The sequence below is a fragment of the Lontra canadensis genome, unplaced genomic scaffold (genome assembly GCF_010015895.1).
Source record: "Lontra canadensis isolate GAN:19392208 unplaced genomic scaffold, GSC_riverotter_1.0 scaffold58, whole genome shotgun sequence".
Classification (NCBI taxonomy): domain Eukaryota; kingdom Metazoa; phylum Chordata; class Mammalia; order Carnivora; family Mustelidae; genus Lontra; species Lontra canadensis.
This window is the reverse complement of record NW_022631052.1, coordinates 3,150,355-3,171,831: the sequence shown is the minus strand read 5'-3', so window position 1 is coordinate 3,171,831 and position 21,477 is coordinate 3,150,355. Positions and strand designations below refer to the sequence as shown.

General features: G+C 44.2%; 1 protein-coding gene across 4 annotated transcripts in view; it reads right to left on the bottom strand.

Moving 5' to 3' along the window:
• The window catches only part of FBXO21 (F-box protein 21), a 45,286-nt gene extending 29,859 nt beyond the window's left edge, over positions 1 to 15,427 (bottom strand). For 2 of the 4 annotated variants that reach the window (XM_032876190.1, XM_032876191.1), the window contains exons 1-7: positions 15,155 to 15,426; positions 14,132 to 14,267; positions 11,942 to 12,036; positions 4,679 to 4,800; positions 1,869 to 2,015; positions 1,427 to 1,563; positions 360 to 496 (exon numbers count right to left, since the gene is read on the bottom strand). In XM_032876190.1, the coding sequence (XP_032732081.1) occupies positions 360 to 496; positions 1,427 to 1,563; positions 1,869 to 2,015; positions 4,679 to 4,800; positions 11,942 to 12,036; positions 14,132 to 14,267; positions 15,155 to 15,393 (1,013 nt within the window). In that variant the 5' untranslated portion in view covers positions 15,394 to 15,426. Of the gene's footprint in view, positions 1 to 359; positions 497 to 1,426; positions 1,564 to 1,868; positions 2,016 to 4,678; positions 4,801 to 6,936; positions 7,017 to 8,215; positions 8,434 to 11,941; positions 12,037 to 14,131; positions 14,268 to 15,154 lie in introns of those variants that run through there. The other 2 variants (XM_032876192.1, XM_032876193.1) reach the window with 2 other exon arrangements.
• Between the last annotated feature and the right edge of the window lie 6,050 nt (positions 15,428 to 21,477).

The window sequence follows — 21,477 nt, the reverse complement described above, 5'->3', positions numbered from 1 at the left end:
AAATGTAAAATAAATAAATAAATAAAAAGCAAAATTCCTTAAAACAAAACAAAACTCTCTTCAATCTGTTGTGCTTTGTAACAAGGGACTTGGAGATCCACCTAAAATGCTGAACTCCTAGTCCTACTCTTTATACATACTTTGAGAGACTTGTAAATTCACGTGTAGCTTTAAGAAATAATACAGAAAGATCCAGAGTGCCCTTCTCCCAGAATCAGAGTCCTGACACGGATGGCCAAGGATCGGACAGCTGGCCCATCCCCAGTGCTCTGGTGAACCTCTGTTCAGTTACTGCGCTTCCTCTCACCACCGAGGGAGTGAATCCTGAGGCCCAGTCACGACGTGGCCTAGTGACTCACCCTTCTGCACCTTGGCACCACCTTAACAAGAAGTGACTGGGGAAGTTGACAGGCTCCAGTGGGACCCCCAACTGCCGGGCAATTGTCAAGTAGAGCAGGGACATGCTGATCGGGATTCCTGTTCTGCGAATCAAAACCTAAAGGAAAAAAAAATCCTTCAGCTTCATGGAAAGGAACCGCACCTCATCGCTCCTACCATGTAAGTGCTACCGGGCACCCGCTGTGCATTGGGAATGACACTAGGTTTTCGTGGCTTAAGTGGAGGAATATTTGATTTATTTAGATCAGGGGTCTGCAAACTGCAGTCTGTGGGCCAGATCTACTCCACTGCCTGTTTCTGTATGGGGCCTGCATAAGAAGAGTGTCAACACTTTTTAGTGTTTTAAAAAAAGTCAAAAGAATACTATTTCGTGACACATAAAAATTACATGAAATTCAAATCTCCGTGTCTGTACAGGAAGTTTCAAAGGAACACAGCCACACTCGTTTGTTTTTGCGGTGTCCATGCCTCCTTTCAACTCCAGCGGCAGACCTGGGCATTGAGGACACACGGCATATGGCCTGCAGAGCCAAAACCTCTGACCCTTGACAGAGAAAGTTTGCAGCCCTGGGATTTAGGGTGTTCGTCTTCCAAAAAGAATAAAAGGCCATTCCAAGGAAAGAAAAAAATTAGGGTAGCACAGAGGGCAAAAGAATAGATTTGAAAACGGTGACGAGGACAAAGGACATAAAAACTAAGTATCAATGATGCAGCCGGCCAAGTTTCTTCTGACCCTTTGAAAGGCCAGTGCCGAAAAAAAGACCTGATTAGTTTAACAGTTTTGTGTTTGTAAGATACAAACTGAGTCAGAGAAATACCTATTTCCACACAGGAAATGATCTCAAGGGTTTTCACACAGAGTTAAGGAATAAAAATCCAGAGGAATATCCTGATGGTAGAGGCAAAAATGAGTTTCCCTGGGCACTGAGAGATGAAAAGACAATGCATTTGCCCTCAAAGATGACACAATGGTCAGAAATGAGCTTAAAAAATACGTATTGTTCTGTTCTAATTCACCCACATTTACCTGGTGCATGTACAAGTTGAGGGCATTATAGTAATCCATCCGGTTCCCCTTAAACTTGAGCTGGTCGTAAAGGACATAGTTCATGGCATCCAACACCTGGCTCTGGAGTTCTATCTCCATTATCATGGAGGATTCGCCTGAAACACAGAGATCTACTCTGAGGACACAAGCACTCCCCAAGGTGTGACCATCATCCCAAACAACCCGCACCACGCAGACACCAGCAGTGTCCCAACGGGACCCAGCAGGTACTGCCAGTCCAGGGTGGAGAAACCAGTATGAACTCAGAAGTCTTTTCGCATCTCCCGGTGAGCACGTGGTAGTGTCACTAACTGCTTTTCTGGTGACGTCAGAGCAACACCCTGCAGAGCTTCTCAAATCAACCAATTGCTCTGCTAGGTTCTCTTTTGCAAATACAGCTGGATCGAAAGCAATTCCACACCTGCCTTGAAGGCCAAGCTGGGGTGCCGGCTGTTGATGCCCCGGAGGGTTTTGCAAACGAGCTCCACGATGCTGTCAATCTGGGCCTGGATATCTTTGAGGCTGATGTCAGAGAGAGGATTGCAGTACTGGTCAATATATACAGCACCTGAAAATGAAAAGGAATTATTGAATAAGTTCCTATTTTTACCCTTTCCCTCTCAGTTGCTCATTCAGCCCAGACACCTGGAGCCACAGTTCTTTGCATCATCTTCCCAGGTAAGCTTCACTCGTGGAGGACAGACCTTGCTGCTAGTACACGGAGAAGGAGTCACATTCTCACAACAAAGGAGTTTAAACACTTTATTTTTAAAAAATAAACCAAATCCTCTCTCAAACGTTATGGACTCAAAAATGGGCATGAGACAAATCATGTTCCCATATTCTATGGCAAAGAAAAATAAACGCTATAAAGGAGCTCATTCCAGGAAGTCTGAAAACATAATGGCCTAAGACAATCACTTTACTTAAAAAAAAAAAAAAAAGTTGAGGGGCACCTGGCTCGATGGTTAAGTGTCTGCCTTTGGCTTGGGTCACAATCTTGGGGTCCTGGGATCGAGTCTCGCGTCAGACTCCCAGCTCAGCAGGGAATCTGCTTCTCCCTCTCTCTCTGCCTCTCCCCCTGCTTGTGCGCGCTCTCTCCCTCTTTCTCTCTCAAATTGAATAAATAAAATCTTTTAAAATTTTTAAAAAGTTGAAACCCTCAATGAGGAATTTCTACAATTTGTACCCCTCAAAGATGAGAGAGTGAATGAACTTTGGAGAGGAGGCTGTACTTTCGAATCCGAGAAATAGTGACAGTCAGCCAACCTGCTGCTGAAGACTTAGACAAAGTAGACCAGAGACACGGTCTCTGGAATCCAGCTTGGTTCTCTACTGCCTTGGGCCATTTTCTAACCAGATGCCAAAGGGCTAACTTGATCATTTGGTTCTAAGGCCTTTTCACTTGAGAAGCTGCAGTTATGACTTTTTTTTTTTTTTTTTTTTTGGAGTAATTTTAAATTCAAGAGGTCAGGTTCTTGACCCCCTACTTACACTGCAAGGAGCTGAAAGCAGACATCAAGAGCCGGACCCCAGTCCCAGTTTTGCCCCTTAGCTAGTGACGGACTCCTGGGCTTTCTTGGGATGGTTTCCTCACCTGTTGCCTGAAGTCCAATCCATCCTGATGCTATGATTCCCAGACTGCATTAGTCCTATCAGATTATTCTTGTTAGTCTCCATGGATCAAAACCCTGGAGCTGACTTCCACTTGCTCAACTACTTGTTCAAAAACCTTCAATGGCTACCCAGTGCCTGTAGCACTGATCTGGATGAGTTAGTGAAAATCGTACTATTACTTTATATTTGGAAGATGAAAAAGAAGTCATCGTCTTCATAAATAAGCTACAGAAAACAAAGCCTGTCAAATCATTTCTCACTGGGAAAAAACAGATAGGGTGGGTGACTTTCCACTCCAAGACACACAGGAGAAGATTCCGGGGTGGTGAGGCTGTTGGAGTTCAATCAACTGGAACAGATTTTTCACTTCCTTCTGGATGATGAGACTTTTACACCATCAACAAGAACCTGCACTAGGCACTGTGGAGTACACAGTGATCAGAATCATGTTAAGGTCAAGGGACACAAGAAACTTCATGATGAGCTGGAGAACGAAATGCCCACACTGTGCCGTGGTTTACTAGTCAGTGTTACTGCATGCACGCCTCCGGAGGCCAGTAAATCTGCAAGCGTTGCAGTAATCAGCAGAAACTCTATGGAAGTTAAATCTGAACTGCACTTCTGCGGGCGAGCAGGATTTAAGAGGGAATTCTAAGAAAAATGAAAACACCACTAATGAAGATACGAAGCCAAGTGGGAAGACGATGACCTGGCCGGAGCAAAGGGGGCGTCCTGGAGAGTAACAGGCAAAGGTTTAGGCTTTGGCAGGGTTTGGGGGAGGGATCCCAGATTATGGCAGGCACTAAAAAGCAGGCAGAGTTAATTAAAAAAAAAAAAAAAAAGGCCAAGTTTCAGGTAGGACCGGCGCTAGGTCTCAGTGGCCTTGAGGCTCTGGAGAGCAAGTGCTGCTTACAAAGCGGCTGCTGGGAGAGGCGGTGACAGCCCGCACGACCACAGGAATAAAATGGGGACACAACCATGCCAGCACTGGAAAGGAAGAAAACTGACGAACAGGGTAAGTCACAGGGAGGATGGAATGAAAGTGAATGAACAGTCCTATCTGCACTTCGTAACAGTAATTTATGGCAGGGCTTATGCAATACGCTAGGAATTTAAATTAGTTTAAAAAAATGAAGTCACATTTTGTTCTTGTCTGACTTAGCAGGAACGAAGTTACTCTGTTCGTCATGTCTGTCCACTCGACTTCTTTCTCCTCACTTCTTGTCATGGACAAGCAGACTCGCTGACGCACAAGAACACTGGGTCCTCATTCAACTCCAACCAGGGAGGGGAGCTGAAGGGATCGGCCCGAGGTCACACAGAGACAAAACTGGCCAAATTTATTTCTGATTTGGAAATGATGCTTCAAAGCTCAGAAAAAGGGAATTTAACCTCATTAGCTCAATTATCAGCCTCATGCTTTGAACTGACGATACATCTTTAGAAAACAGTCTCTTCAGCTGACAGCCAAACACTCTGGCAAAATCTTAGCTCTGCGTTTAGCAGTTCTGCCTAATTGATCAGACGGTATAATCCCGCCCTCAAGGACGGTCTCCACTACTGTACTGAGCGACAACTCAGCTGCCAGTCAGAAGATCTCTGTCAGAGCCTCACCTTCAAGATACGATTCATAGTCATCAGGCTGCTGAAGAAATGCCTTAAGGTTATTTAAAATTTTCTGTTGGCGTAGGTAGTAGAGAATTTTTTTAGCGTAGTATTTCCAGGTCAAAGCTTTTCTGGAAAACAAACAAAAATAAGTCAATGAGAATCAAGACACTAACACCTTGATTACCTTACTTTTTATTTCACAATGATCATAGGATGTAAAGAGCCTACTTAACAAGAAAAATGTAATTGCTTCGTGATCACACAGCACTTGTTATCATGGAGGCAGACAGCACAATTTACAACTTTGCATATGTCACCAACACTAGATTATTTGTGCTGAAATCCAAGAAACACTGACCTGTTCGGCTTCAGATTTACTAAAAAGAAATCTAGGAGAAACCTGAAAACCGGGGCAGCTGGCTAAGGCTCACCAACCAGGGGTGAGGTGTCTGGAATCCTTTGCTGGCCCCTGGGCACCTGCCTTAGGGAACTCAGGCCTTGGGCTAACGCTTTTCTCTTTCTACGCTATTCCATGGTGATCTCGTTCCATCTCACGGTTTCAAATATTATTTCCACTAACAGCCCTCAGTTTATTTTCCAGTATGCATTTCTGCTCTAAACTCCAGACCTGTATAACCAACGCTACTCCACATCCCCACCTGGGTGTCTGGTGAACTCCTTAAGCATGCATCCCCTCCCAGTCATCCCCCCCTCAGGTAAAGGTAATCTGCCATTGCAATTAGGCTAAAAACCTTGCAGTTCTCCTGGCCTCCTTGCTCGCTTGCTCTCAGAGGCCACATCTAACCCATCCACCCGTGCTAATCGTTCTATCTTCAAAGTCTACCAGACATGTGAACTCTTCTCAATCACTCATCTAAGTCCCCAACATCTTCTGTGTTATAAAAGCACCTGAATTGAGCTCCCAGCTTCAACCCTGCCCCTTCAGTCTCCCCTCCACATGGCAGTCCAAATGCCTCATTTAGCATGGTAAGTCTCAGCACAGGTCACAGCAGGGGTTTTCCACTTTGCTCAAAGTAAAAGCTCCAGTCCTAACGGTGACCTAAGAGGTCCTCTAAACTCTCCCCCAACGGCCCCTCTGACCTCAATTCCTGCTCTTCCCTGCCTCCTCCAGGCCTCTGGCCACACCGCTTCCCTGTCACTCCTTCACCACACCTGGTGGTGCTCACCTCAGGCCTCAGCACTCTCAGCTCCTCGACAACATTCGTTCCCTGGCGATCTGCAGTCTGCACCTTCGCCTCCTTTCAGGTTTTCATTCAAATGTCATCTCGAGTTAGGTCTTCTCCTCTCACCACCAAGCCAAATACCCCTCCTTGATTAGTATTTGTTTACAGCAACTCGAATCTTCTAATGTAATCAATCATCTTCAGTTGGTTAGTGACTATCTCCCCCACTAAGAATGGAAGCCCAGTAAAGATAGGGCTTTTGTGTTGTTCACTAGCGTATTCTCGGTGCCATCAGATAGAGCCTGGTACACAGCAGATGCTTAATACTTGCTAAGTAAATGAAATGCTTCACTAGATATTCCAAATGCATACATGGATCATGGGAAATAGGAGGGAGACTGATTAGTTTATCAGTGTGGCTTCAGAAATAGAGAACTCTCTGGAGCTCCTCGGTTGCTTAGTCGGTTAAGCAGCTGCCTTTAGCTCGGATCATGATCTCCAGGTCCCGAGATCGAGAACCACACTGGGCTCCCTGCTCAGTGGGGAGCCTGCTGCTTCTTCTCCCTCTGTGCTGCCCCTCCCCCCCACCCGCTTGTGCTTTCTCTCTGGCTCACTTTCCCAAAAAAATGAAATCTTAAAAAAAAAAAAAAGAAAAGAAAAGAAAAGAAAGAAAGAAAGAACTCTTACTCTTCGGTTAGTAAATGAAAATCAGAAGAGCTAGGTTCTACTAGCTTTTAACCTCTGAGTTGTAAGGTATGCCAATCTAGAAAACTGCATGAAACAAACAAGCAGCTTCATGAATTAAGCTCAATGCATGATTATAAGACAAACATCCTCATATCCACCTATCAGGTTAAGAAACGACTTCGCAGACGCCCCAGAGCCCTCCAGGGCCCTCTCTCCCATCTACAGCCATCACAACCCACACCTCCATGCTCATGATTGCCTCACCAAACGTATATCCCCGAACACTCTAGTCTAGCCCATTTTGAGGTCATTCAAGTCTCTTAATGCACAGGATCCCCCTCCATCTTTTCTTTCCCTTGCACTTGATTTGTTGAAGAAACCTGGTTGTGTGACCTGCAGTTTCCCACAGTCTGGAATTGGTTGATTGCTTCCACAAGGTATGGTTTCACATGTTCTTCTGTCTTCTGAATTTCCTGTAAATTGGATGTAGATGCTTGATCAGATTCAGATTCCATTTATTTGGCAAGACTACTTCACAGGTGGTAGTGAAGTCCTTCCATCAGGAGGCAATCATGCCTTGGCTGGCCCTTTCGGTGATGTTAGCAGCCATTGCTCCTCAATGCCCAGGTCCATTAATTCATTAGAAGTTGCAAAGTGGTGATATTCTAATTCCACCATCCTTTCTTCATTTATTAGCTGGAGCATTTCTATAAGGAATAATTTCCACTCATCCACTATTTGATTCCCCCAATGGCACAGTATTTAGGAAAGGCAGGATAAATGCCTGTGTCTTTCCTTTTGTTTTTCAAAATAATTTGGATTCTTATGATCCTCCAAAGGTGAACAATTAGTTGTTCCTGAGTATTATTATGAACTAACAGAGCTATACACAGTCGGTGTGATCCAACCCATCCCAGTTATTATTCACACTGCTGCTCAAATCACATCTCTAGCCAGTGGAGGCCTCTCCATGTTGGCCCCTGAACACTTACAACATGAAATATTGGTACTTCTACTGATATCTGGTTCCAGACTTCCAAGATGCTCCAGCCGCATCTTTTTACAATGACCTGGAATCAGACCTAGAATCAGCCCTTTCCCCCAAACCATGGCTTCTTCTGATGGGAAAGGATGTATCAAGATCGCCTTCTGGGTACTAGGGATCATCATTTCTACTAGATTGGTTATTGTTTCTAGACCTTTCCAACAGACAGAAATAATAAGTCTAGTGTATCTATGTGTGTGTATCCACATACACACCCCTACATATTTTTAAACATATCTCGGGAATTCATACCGACACTTCTAAATCAAATTCAGAACTAAACATCTTCTGTTTTGTGTCTCTAACTTTTTTTCTTCCAGGAATATCCTACTTCTCCAGAACATCAGAGATGAATTAGAATATTACCTAGGTACTCGTTTGCTTTATTCCACATCTTAGAAGCAAACACATGCCCAGCTTCAGAATAATAAGACCAATATTTTCATCACCTTGATGAGTACAAAAAACAGCTAAATATTTGTTTCCATTCTCCCCTATTCTCTGTTCATTTCTTTAAACAACTGTACTAGATCTATATTGAAAACGCTTATGACCATTACATACAATATTTTTGACCCTATTAACTGTCGCTTGAATTCTAAAAGCAAATACATATTTAATGCTCACCATTAGTCCTTGTGCCAGTGTCTCTCTGGTTGTTTTCGTTGTTTGAAGCTCATTTTCTACCACATTTCTCCTGAAGGACTCCAAAGTCCCCAAGTCCCCGCAAGCTGGTTAAGTTTGTCTGTAGCCTGTATACTTGAAGTCAGTTTGGCTGGATATAAAAATCCTTGGCTGACATTTCTGATCCTTCAGCACCTTAAATACATTACTCTTTTTCCCTCTGACACAGAGCAATTGTTGAGAAGTCTGATGATACTTTGATTCTCTTAACCTTGTAAGTGACTTCGTTTTTTTTTTTTGGTTGGCTGCCCAAAAAACTTTTCTGTCTTTAAAATCCAGTAGGTTTACTGAAATATGTCTCAGTGATGGTCACTCTGGGTCATTTTCTCAGGCACAGCATATGCCATTTTTAATAGGTCGTTTCAAATCTTTATTGTAGATGTACTCTTTTTAAAGATCACAAAGAACACCATAAATGCAAATTGTTTTCAATATTGAGATTGGTGCTTCCGCATTTATGGAAAACTATCCTTCCTTCCGATGCTTTCCATATTTGCACAATAAGCACTTGCCAGGAATGAATACAAACACGGTCCTTCAACAAAACCAACATCCGAAAATATTTTAAAATGTGAGTATTCCCTCTTATTTAAAAATAACCGTCTTAGGCTCAAAATATGTGTCAGGCCAAGAGGTGACATATCTATGACACTCACTGCTAAAAAGACTAACTGTGCTTTTTAGCTGGCTGCATATATTTGTCATGTTCGCCAGTCTGCTAAGTAAAAAAGTCAGTATTTCGTTGTTATTTAAGATCTCCTTGCAAAGTGAATTTAAAGATCTACAGGATTCTCAGCCCTTTGGATCTGCTCTTCTGTGAATGTCCTCCTCTTTTGTACCTTTTTCAATTTCTTCTTAGAAATTTTAAGAATTCGGGGCACCTGCATGGCTCAGTCATTAAGCATCTGGCTTCGGCTCAAGTCATGATCCCGGGGTCCTGAGATTCAGTGCCACATTGGCTCCCTGCTCAGCGGGAAGCCTGCTTCTCCCTCTCCCACTTCCCCTGCTTGTATTCCCTCTCTTGCTGTCTCTTTCTCTGTCAAATAAATAAATAAAATCTTAAAAAAAAAAAAAAAAGAAAGAAATCTTAAGAATTCTACTGACTTCTTTATGGTTTCTTTGGTCAAAAGGAAGTTTATTTTTTATTGCAAAACTCTCTGTCTAGGTGTGCATGGGTGGCTCAGTCGTTAAGCATCTGCTTTTGGCTCAGGTCATGATCCCAGGATCCTGGGATCGAGCCCTGCATCAGGCTCCCTGCTCTACAGGAAGCCTGTTCTCCCTCTCCCACTCCCCCTGCTTGTGCTCCCTCTCTCGCTGTGTCTCTGTCAAAAAAATTTTAAAATCTTAAGAAAAAAACAAAAAACCCTGTCTATATCCTTGTATTGTTTCTGTATCATTGGTCTTAGTTAAGTAGGTCTCCCTACATTAGACACAAAGTTTGCTATTTTATTGAGGGATTTTCATGGTGCTAATTTTTAAATTTAGGTTATTTAATCTCCTGGAACTTAATTTTTGTATATGATAGCAGTTTTACTTTCTTCTAGATGAATATTCAGTTACTTCCAATAACAATCACTAAATATGGCACCTTTTCCCCTCTGCCTTTAAATATATTAAATTATGTTCTATGCTGGGACACGTTTCTGAATTCTTCTTTGTCACTGATGTAGCTCTCAACTTCTATTTAAACACTGTTTTTGAGGGGCGCCTGGGTGGCTCAGTGGGTTAAAGCCTCTGCCTTCGGCTCAGGTCATGATCCCAGGGTCCTGGGATTGAGCCCCACATTGGGCTCTCTGCTCTGCGGGGAGCCTGCTTCCTCCTCTCTCTCTGCCTGCCTCTCTGTCTACTTGTGATCTTTGTCTGTCAAATAAATAAATAAAATCTTTTTTAATAATAAATAAATAAACAAACAAACAAACACTGTTTTGGTTATAGCGAGCTTTATCTATGTCCTATTACCTAGTGATGCAAAATTTACAATGTGATTATTTAAAAAATTTTTTTCTGACTTGTCTAGTGAATTTATTCTTCTCAGCCTATTATCCAATTAAAACAAAAAAATTCTTTTTGGATCCTAATTGGAATGGCACCAGCGTTATGTGTTAATTTTAGAAGAACTGACATTTTTGTAACGGTAAGTCTCCCCAGTCAAGGACATGCTATCTTTTATGATTTTCATAACATTCTATAGTCTGACCTTGGACACTCATTCCCAGGAGACTACTACTTAGAAATTAGACCACAAAAACCAATACCCTCCACAATAACATAAGATGGAGAAGAAAGTGGTTGGTCATCAACAGTAGGATAGTTAAATAAGTTACAGTGTGTACTGTAAAACAGTATATAGCCATTAATAAAGTGAATTTGACTTTTTATCAGTTGATTAGATTTCCACAAGGTAATGCTGAATAAAAAAAAAGATACAGAAAAGTACCTATTTTATGATCACAATTCTGTGAAATAAATCATCTCCCTCCATTCCCATATATATTGATGTGTATGAGCACGTCAGAACATAGCCTAAGCTGTCCTCATTAACTACAGGGGTGGGAAAGGGAAAGCCAATGCAAATGGAGGGAATGGGGAGGAAGGGAGAAACAGTATAAGCAAGAAAAAACAAAGTCTGCACTCAACATCAAATCAAAACTAAAACAACCAATAAACTTAATATATTTGACACTATGTTTATGTATTTGAAAGCATACTCATATATATGTAAAAAAGATAGGTCGGCTTTTATTTTTAAGGCTGCACAATACTGACTATTAGATCATACTTCAATTCATTTATAGATAAACCAAAATAGAAACGGAAAAATGACCTCTGCATCTGAACTCATCCAAGGCCTAGAATAGTGGCACATCTTACCTCTCCCCTACAGTTGTTCCACTGATAGATAGCTCTCTCTCCTAAACCCCTTTAAAAAGAACAAGGAAAATATCCTACAACTTGTTTGTGAGATACTGCACAGTAAGCTCTAAGGGAGATGCTAAGCTAGCCTTCTTATCTTCTATCACTAATAGTTTCCAGAACTTTCAGAGCAGAAAATCTTTTTCATAGATATGTTACACTGGAAGCCAAGTCATCTTTTAGGTAAACTGGAAAATAACCTTCGCAGCAGAAAATATGAGGCATAAAAAATTTTAAACAACAAACAAAAGATGGTGGATTCTTCTGGATCAGGAGAGAGAGGTTCAATCAGATGGCAACAATGTTCATGGTCAAAGATTATTTCTTAACGAAATTCAGAAATCATAAAAAAAAAAATCCTCCATTAAATTAAAACATGCCTAAGAAATTAAAAAAAATCCATAACAGACAAATTTGGTGATGGTAGGTGGAGAGATCACAAAGGAAGGGTAGTTTATATTACTAAATGACATAATAGATATGAGTGCCGAGCACAGTACTTAACCCATAGCAGGAATAAATACTAATTCTCTTTTCTTTCCAAAAGGATTAATGCAAGGTTTCTTTAAATATCAACTGTCTCAGGGTATTAACATTATTTACACAGAATTTTTAAAAAAAATATAACTATGGCAAGACATGAAATATTTGGAAAACACATCCCAGGGTTCAGCCACATACAAACTACAGCAGTTAATTCGGGGCATTATTAGAATGAACAAACAAAAAACAATCCCTGCTAAGACCATGACTTACCTTCCTTCCATATTGAGGATACACACCAATTCATCCTCAAAAAATATCTCGGGTCCCTCAAGATTCTCAATGTCACTAAAACCGTTACAAGGGACCTATGAAGGAGACACATACAAACAGGCCTCAATAACAGGCACTGAACGGTCTGTCACTCTCACACACAATTCTGAGTTGCAAACAGAGATGCTCAAGTGCGTGGAAGCAGTAACAGCTGTCCTACACTAGCCTGCACCACCCACCATGGGTGGAAAGTAACATGGGGAGTAACAATAATTTGTTCACATCTTACTGCCAGTTGTAAATTAATTATATTTCCATGGTCTGGAATTCCTGAAATTACTCAGAGTACTAATGTGAGAAAAACCAGCTCTGAAACAAGGATTAGAAATACAAAATACCGTAATTTACAACAGTGATTTCATGCAATTTATGTTGTACTCAATCAAGCTGCAGCAAAGGGCCAGAGAGAAGCCTAGTACCTTGGGCAATTCACTTAACCCACTGGGCCTATTTTCTCCTAGGTAAATTAAGGTGGTGGTACCAATGAGCTTTAAAATTCTATTACTTCTCCCATTTTGTTTGAAAGTAGGCAGGAAATTTCATATCAACCTGTGTGCACGCAAGAATTTAAGGGTCCTGAGCCAAAGTAATCATCCGCCCACAGATCAATCTTAAGTCTATTCCTGCTATGTTCAAAGTCCTTGACATATTTCTAATTAGGCAGTCGTACAGGGAAAGAGAGAGCTAAGGAAAAAACACAATAATTCATCATTATTACACAAATACACAGGCTGTTAAAAATGCACACAAAACCAGCTGGACTAGAATTAGAGGATGCAAACTAGTAGGTCATGACCAAGTGCATCAAAAACATCTAGCACCCAAATATGTGTGTACAAACATTTTGTATCAGTTTTAAAATGTGATATGAATGCTTCTGGCCAGGGCAAGGCTTATCCAGAATAGAACATCAATTCTGTCCACCTTAGTATCAACAAACATTGAGTGCAGAAACGACTTAAAAATAAAATCTTAAAAAAGAAAGGAAGAGAGTAAGAAAAGAGGAATTAATCTTCAGTAAACCAGGGTAGTAAAATAAATCAGGGGCACCTGACTGGGTCACTCAGTAGAGCATGTGACTCTTGACCTCACAGTCCTGAGTTCAAGCTCCACACTGGGCATACAGTTTACTTAAAACAAACAAACAAAAAAACCCCAAGCCCAAAAAATAAATAAATCAGACTGGCTTTACTTCTAGGCCCTCAATCAGAAATAAATTTATGGGGTGCCTGGATGGCTCAGACTGTTAAGTCTGCCTTTGGCTCAGGTCATGACCCCAGGGTCCTGGAATAGAGCCCCACATCGGGCTCCCTGCTCAGTGGGGAGCCTGCTTCTCCCTCTCCCTCTGCCATTCACTATCTGCTTGTGCTCTCTGGTTCTGTCAAATAAATAAATAAAATCTTTTAAACAATAAATAAATAAATTTAAAATAGTAATGTGAACTATGTCCCAGAATTACAAAAAGTTAAGAATCATAACCTAATAAACTTCTGAAACACTTTGTGGGAAAACAGAAACAACTACAAAAAAACATGCATTTCAGCAATAATAAAAAAACAAAAAACGAAAAACTTTTCAGGGACAATGAACGCAAGATCATTTAACTGAGGGAGTAATAAATCTGATTTGCAGATAGCTTCTAATCCTCTTGTTAACTTAAGAAACAATGCTATTCACTACTGGTTAGTTAGAACTTGCAAAGCCAGAGAAGAAAAACCGTATGAATTTCGTCAACCCTTCTGGGAAAACAACTGGGCAAAATCTGTAGTGTTCGATCACTGGTGATCTCCTAACTCAAGCGGAGGCTGTGAAAAATACGTTTAACCTCCTGGAGGAGAAATAATGCTGATCTGGATTCCCTCTACATTGTGCGGCAGGTCCCTCCCTCCCTCTCCACTCCCCATTCTCTCTCTGGCTTTAGAAAAGTAAAGCTGGCAGGGACAAATGGCTTCGTGTTGTTGGACGGGAGGAAAAGGACACAATGACTCTTGCGGCCATCTAAGTGAGTCAGGGATTGTGAGAGAACTGAAAAAAGAGTATCAGAAAGAGCTAGATGAGCTAATGCCTACAGACCCAGACCCAGACACCACTAGCAGGCAAAAGCAGGGAGCTACATCAACGGATCCTTACGTGCTCTGAAAAGAACCTCTTTGAGAATGAGGCTACAATCTTCCGGGCTTCTAACCCAGCTTTTTGCCGAACTTTATACTCCTCCAACCAATTGACGTAGTCGGTGGGGCTGTAGTGTTTCATAAGGGAAGGCCACCTACAAGGAGAGAAAAACCCTCTCAGCTTAACAGAGACTCAAAGGCAGACAACAGGAATCAAAGGCAGCCTTGAGAAACAGGGCAAGCACTATGGTTTAGTGGCACCAGGGGCCCCGGCGGTGGCCCTCGTTCAAATCTCCACCCGGCACGCAGCTCGCGGCGTGACCTTGGCGTAGCAGTAGGAATGGCTCTGTCTTCACTCCCCATCAGTAAAATGGGGACAGTTGCAGCAACAATAACAGGGACGACAAGGGCTGCTAACATTGATCGCGCGCCTCCCAAGGGCCAGGCCCTGCGTAAATGCTCCTTACACATCATCTCATTTAATAACCACAGTGAAAGGTAGGTCTGAAAGGTAGAAAGTCGATGAATGAGGCTCAAAAGAAAAGGGAAGTCGCTACCCACCCCACCAAGGTCATAAGGCAAGTGTGCCAGGGCCAGATTTATCCGGGGTCCCCACACCGAAATCTGTGCTCTCGGTCCGGAACCCTGGAATGCTGCGTCCGCTTCCTCCAAGGGCTGTTAGGATCACTGCATCGCCAGATCCATGTAAACATTTTAGCTCGGAGTCGGGCACAAAGAAGCGCGCAGGATGGATCCGCAGCGATCCTATCGTCGTCACCCTCTATGGCGGGCCCCGGCTGCCGGGCGCTTCCCGATGCGAATTTGGGCAGCGGCGGGTCCGCGCGGCGTGGACCTCAGGGGCCCGGGGAGCCGGAGGCCTGGAGGCCTTTGTCTGTCGGTCCGCGGGCAGGGGTCCGGGGGTGGCCTCCGGGAAGGGGGTCCGCGCGCGGGCTGGGAGGCGGCGGCGCTGGCCGGCCAGGCCCGGACCCGGGGGGCGCGGGGCGGGGGCGCGGGCGGCTGGGTGGCGGGGCGGCGGGCTCACCTCACCCGGAACTGCTCCTTCCACACCTTCCCGCTACTCTGGCACAGCTCGCGCAGCCGCCGGCAGGTGCTGGAAACGCGGCCGATGTCGGCGGCCGTCAGCGAGCCGCTGCACAGGATGTACTCCAGCACCTCGCCGGGCAGGTTGACGAGGCAGCTGAGGCCCGCCGCCTCCGGCGCGGCCTCCTCTGCCAGCGCCGGCACCACCTCCATAGCGTTGTCGACCACTGCTGCCGCCATCTTGTCCGCGTACCTGGGCCCGTCGCGCGCGCGCGCGCGCCAGGGCGCCCCTTTCGCCCCGCCCACCCGCCTCGAGGGGCGGGCGTACGGATCGCCCCGCCCACGCCCGTGGCCACACCCTCTCGGCCCGAGTTGCAGGCTGTGGGAGGCGGTCTGCGGGCTGCGGGTTACGGCCCGCGGAGGGAAACCCGATCTTGTCATCTGTGCGGTGGGTCCGGGAGCGGAGAACCGGGGTGGGGAGGGGGTCGGAGGTGGGGGGTTGAGGGGGTCATAGCAGCCTCCATCTTGTGTGTCCGGAGCGCTTCCTGTGCATGAGCTCAGCGGTCCTTCCCAATAACCCCATCAATTCTTACCTCCCCGAGTTACACATGGGGAAACAGGTTCAGGGAGCTAAAGGGACTTGCTCAGAATCCCGTGTACTAGATGTTAATTCAGAGCCACTTGACTTCTGCTTGACTATGCTCTAAACCAGTATGCTGTAATAACCGCTAATTTAATATTCTTGAGTGGGTGCTGTGCCAAGCATTTTACATTTCTTTCTCCTCTAGCAGAACCCTCTCTGTTGGATGCTGTAATCAAACCTATTCTATGAATACTGAAACCAAGGCTCATAAAGGTGGAAGTCTCTGGTTCAGAGTCACAGATACAGAAAGAGGTAGAGCCTGGCTTTGAACCCTTAAAGCAGGAATTACCATCCAGGTAATTCAGTGCCTGCACCAATACTACTACTACTACTACTACTAATTATTATTATTATTATTATTAGAAGCATCCAGAATGGATCAGCAGCGATCCTATTATTATAATAGTATTTATTAAATATGTAAAATCATTAAATATAATTATCATTATAATGGTTATTATTAAATATTTATAATATACAATGTATATAATACATATATATTTATTATTAATAAATATCAAATAAATATTTTTAACCGGAGCCCTGTGTTGTGTGCCTTGGGGATACAGATGTGAGTAAGATGGTGCCTTGTCCACGGGAGCTCAAAGTCCAGTTGGGGTCAGGGTCTGCTGTCAGTACAGGGAAGCTCACCTACTGCCCTCAGAAATGAATCTGAAATTCCTGGGGCGCCTGGGTGGCTCAGTGGGTTAAAGCCTCTACCTTCAGTTTAGGTCATGATTCCAGGGTCCTAGGATTGAGCCCCTAGGATCGGGCTCTCTGCTCACCAGGGAGCCTGCTTTCCTTCCTCTCTCTCTCTGCCTGCCCCTCTGCCTACTTGTGATCTCTGTCTGTCAAATAAATAAATAAAATCTTAAAAAAAAAATGAATCCGAAATTCCTAACATTGTTGCAAAGGGATAGTCTCCAGTTTACCTCTCCTTATCTATTTGAAGCCATTTCTTTCCTTCACTAGTCACACCCCAGCCAGCCTGGTCTCTTTCCTTCCACTTCTGGCCTTCACATGTATGCCTGGAATATATTTTGTGCTAAAATGTCCTCCTCCTAGCTACTTCTCCTCTTCCTCCAGGCCTTGGTGTAACCTCTCCCGATGACCTCCTTTCCCTCACCGCAGCCCTGCTGCCCCAGATAGGATTCCTTCCCAGCACTTTTCAGTCTTGTCGTTTCTTACTGAATTAACATATAACTGTTCCACCTTTGTCTTTCCTGCTAGATCAAAAGCAACTTTAGCATCAGGACTGTATTTAATTCACGGGTGGGTGTCCCGTGACTTGGCTCAGGACCCCTATATAGCAGATCCTCAATAATTACCTGTTATTTGCAATTGTCCAACCAGCTTTTTAGCTAGAGCAGGTCAGACGTTCCGAGGGAAAGCTTCTCATCTGTAAAATGGGGATATTAAGAAGAATGCTGGCCTCCTGGGATGGTCATGAGAATTCAGTGAGTACATTGACGTAAAGTGCATAGCACTTTTTACACAGGGAAAGTGCTGGGTAAAAGGGTGTCATGGGGGAATCGGGAGATACTGCTTCATGGGTACAGGTTTTATTTTGGAGAGATGGCAATATTTTTGGAACTAGATGGAGGAGGTGGTTGCACAACATTGTGAATGTACTAAATGCCGCTGAATCGTTCATTTTAAAATGTTTAATTTTGGGAGCACCTGGCAGGCTTAGTCAGAAGAGTGTGGGACTCTTGATCTCTGGGTTGTGGGTTTGAGCCCTGCATTGGGCATAGAGCTCACTTTAAAAAAAAAAAATAACCTGGGCACCTGGGTGGCTCAGTGGGTTAAAGCCTCTGCCTTTGGCTCAGGTCATGATCCCAGGACCCTGGGATCAAGCCCCACATCGGACTCTCTGCTCAGCGGGGGGGAGCCTGCTTCCTCCTCCCTCTGCTGCCTCTCTTCCTGCCTGTGATCTCTGTCTGTCAAATAAATAAATAAAATATTTTTTAAAAAAAGAACTAAAACATTTAATTGAATGTTGTGTGAATTTCACATCCATAAATTTGTTCAAAAGGGCATTACAGTTTGTATTAGTCTGCTAGCACACCATAACAAAGCAGCCCAGATTGGCTTGACAGAAATTTATCTTTCCACAGTTCTAGAGGCTAGAAGCTTGAGATCAGGGTGCAGGCAGGGTTAGGGTCTTCTGAGGCCAGTCTCCATGGCTTGTAGATGGCCACCTTCCCCACATGGCCCTCCCTGTGTCCTCATCTCCTCTTAGAAGGATACCAGTCCTCTTAGATTACAGGGCCACCCTGATGACTTTAAAGACCCTCTCTTTATTAATTTAAGTGGCTTTATTATCATTATTTTAAAGTCATCTCTACTCACAACACGGGGCTTGAACTCACAACCCTGAGATCAAGAGTCGTGTGCTCTACCTACCGAGCCAGCCAGGTGCCCCAAAGATACAGTCGTACTCTGAGGTCTTAAGGGGTTAGAGCTTCAACGTAGGAGTCTGGGGGTAGGGAACGCTGCAGCTGTTGCTGCTACCACAGTCATGAAAACAGAGAGGTTTAGAGCTGCGCCTGGAGTGTGGCAAATCTGGGACAGAATCTGGGCCTTCCCTCCTGAAAATCCAGTGGCAGAGGTGGACACTGTTCACCAAGCCTCTTCGGGAAATGCGGGGTCCTCACCTTCTCCTGGTTCTCCCTCTGGGTGGCTGCCTGTTGGGGGGGTGGGAGAAGGAGGGGTGCCTTGGGACCTCAGCCACAGCCCCCTCCTTTCACCCTCTCACCCTGTCTACACCTTGAGTGACGATCCAAACCTACTTTAAATGTTCACAACTCTCTCTGTAGCCCAGTTCACTCCTCTGAGATCTAGATTTGCTTATCTACCTGCTCACCTGACATCCCCTTTGGGTCCCTAAAACTCGCTGTGTCCAGGGGAAAATACACAACCTCCAACAACTTCACTTGTCCTCTCCAAGTGGTTCCTGTCTTAGGAACAGCTGGCCATCCATCCATTTCTGCAAAACTAGAACTTGTGTGACTATCCTTGGCGCCTCCTTCTCCCTCACCATCTACATCTGAATGCCCAATAGAGGTTAATTTCTCAGTGCCTTGGTTTCCTCCTCTATAAAACCGGGATAACAACAGATCTTCCTATTAAATGAAACAATGTATATTTGTTAGTTACTTTGGGCCTCATAACAAATAAACCCAACACCCAGCAGCATAAAACAACCTTGTTTTTATGCTCTTGATTTTGTGGACCAGGAACCAGGAAGGTCTTAGCTGGGCAGCTCTGAATTGGAACGGGGCGGTGGCTCCAGATTCCATGCTCTCAAACACTGAGTGTACTTACCTCGATCAGATCCTACAGAGCTTGAAAAAGGGGTTGGGATCTTAAGTGTGCTGGGAAGCCCTCTCCATACTCAAACGCCCAAACAGAGGTTGTGTTCTCTCTGCCTGTTTCTCTGAGAAAACTTTTTTTGCTTCTTTTTTTGTTTTTGTTTTCTTTTGGAATAAGGAAGCAATTTTCTTCTCTAAAAGATCACTCCTAATAGTTAGCAATCTGTCTCTTTCTGTTTCCTTAGCCACGGTCCCCATCCATGTCCCCAGCAAGGTTCCTGAATGTTCCCTGGGCTTTCTCCCTGGCTCAGAGAATGTGAAATCAGCCCCAATAACACTCAGACTTTGGTAACCAAAGTTTTCAGCCCCTTACGTGGAAGGCAGACCCCAGATTTGCACAGGTGATTGGAAAGCTCTTCTCATGAACAACTACTGTTTCCTTATCAATGCCACCCAGACCCTCCTTCTTCCTGTTGTTTTTTGTTTTTGTTTTTGTTTTTTAAAGTATGCTTCACAGCCAAGTGCAGAGCCCAATGCGGGGCTCAATCCCACCACCCTGAGATCAAGAACTGAGCTGAGATCAAGAGTCGGATGCTTAACCAACTGAGCCACCCAGGCGCCCCTCCTTTCTCCCATTTCTGATCAAAGATGACCAAGATACCGTCAGGGGGAAAAAAATAAAATCTCCTGACAACCCAGAAAAACCTCTCCACAATTCTAGAAAAGAATAGTTTTAATGGTGAAGCATTAAACTAGATTTGAGGCACAGCACAGGAAATCTGCTAACAAGATTACAAAGACGAGAGAAATCCCCCCCTTTCATACACAGCCAAATACTGACGGCATCCTACACGTGCTCTCAAGATTAATGCTAGCTTGTCCTCATGTGGAAGGATCTGATCACATCTTTCCTAGTTCATCCTAAACTCACTTGGTAACTGCGGTACACACTGTGCTAGCTAATTGCCTTTGTCTCAAGGAAATAATAAAACTTCTCATCTTAACCAGCTTGGAATGCGTTGCTTGGGCTAAACCCCCAAGGAGTTAAGGACACCAGCTTCCTTGGTATTTACATTTCAAAGAGATGTTTCTCAGGCCTCTAAGGAAAACATTCCTGGATTGTACTACTGGCAAGAGGCTTGATGGGTGCTTAAAAAAGATTTGCAGGGATGGCTGGGTGGCTCAGTCAGTTAAGCACCCGCCTTTGGCTCAGGTCCCGGGATTGAGCCCCACATCGGGCTCTCTCTGCCACTCACCCTGCTCATGCTCCCTCTCTCGCTCTCTCTCAAATTAATAAAATCATTTTTTAAAAAAGAAAAGGAAATGTGATGCTAAGTGAAAGAACCCAGCCACAAAAGGACAACTATTGTATGATGCCTCTTACACGAAACATCTTGAACAGGTAAATTCATAGAATTGGAAAGTAGATCAGTGGGAGGGCTGAGAGGGAGGAGGCAATGGGGAGTTACTGCTTAATGGTTATAGAGTTTCTGTTTAGGGTGATTGAAATGTTCTGGATGTTCTAGAAGTAGATCCTGGGGATAGTTATACACCATAGTCCTTTATTTTTTTAAGGTTTTTTTTGTTTTTGTTTTTGTTTTTGAGAGAGAGAGAGAGAAAGTGCATGGGGGCGGGGGTGTGCAGAGGGAGAGGGAGAGAATCTGGAGCGGATTCCCCACTGAGCATGGAACCCCATGCAGGGCTCAAGTCTCACGACTCTGAAATCATGACCTGAGCTGAAACCATGAGTTGGAGGCTCCACTGACTGAGCCACCCAGGTGCCCCCACCATTGTCCTTTATACCATTGGATTGTATGCTTAAAAATAGCTAAATGGGGGGGCACCTGGGTGGCTCAGTGGGTTAAACCTCTGCCTTCAGCTCAGGTCATGATCCCAGGGTCCTGGGATCGAGCCCCGCACTGGGCTCTCTGCTCGGCAGGGAGCCTGCTTCCCCCCACCCCGCCTGCCTCTCTGCCTACTTGTGATCTCTGTCAAATAAATACATAAAATATTTTTTAAAAAATAGCTAAATGGTAAAATTTCTGCTACATACAGTTAACCAGAGTGATAAAACAGCAAAAGATCTACATACATATCAAAGACATAGAGGAAAGATTTACACACGCACATAGTTTCTCCAGGAAACGCTCTAAGAAGGGAAAAAGAGGATGAGTCTCCTTCTGCTTGGGCAACAGGGAAATATATAAATTTTAAATTTATCTTGTAGTACCCTCTTACCAAACTGCTCACTGATTGTATTGGACAGAGAGCTGATCCCCACACCCCCAACTCCTGCTTAAAATTACCTAACACAAGTCTAAATCCTAGACTAATTCCCTCTGGCCCCTCTCACCTGACACCCCAGGT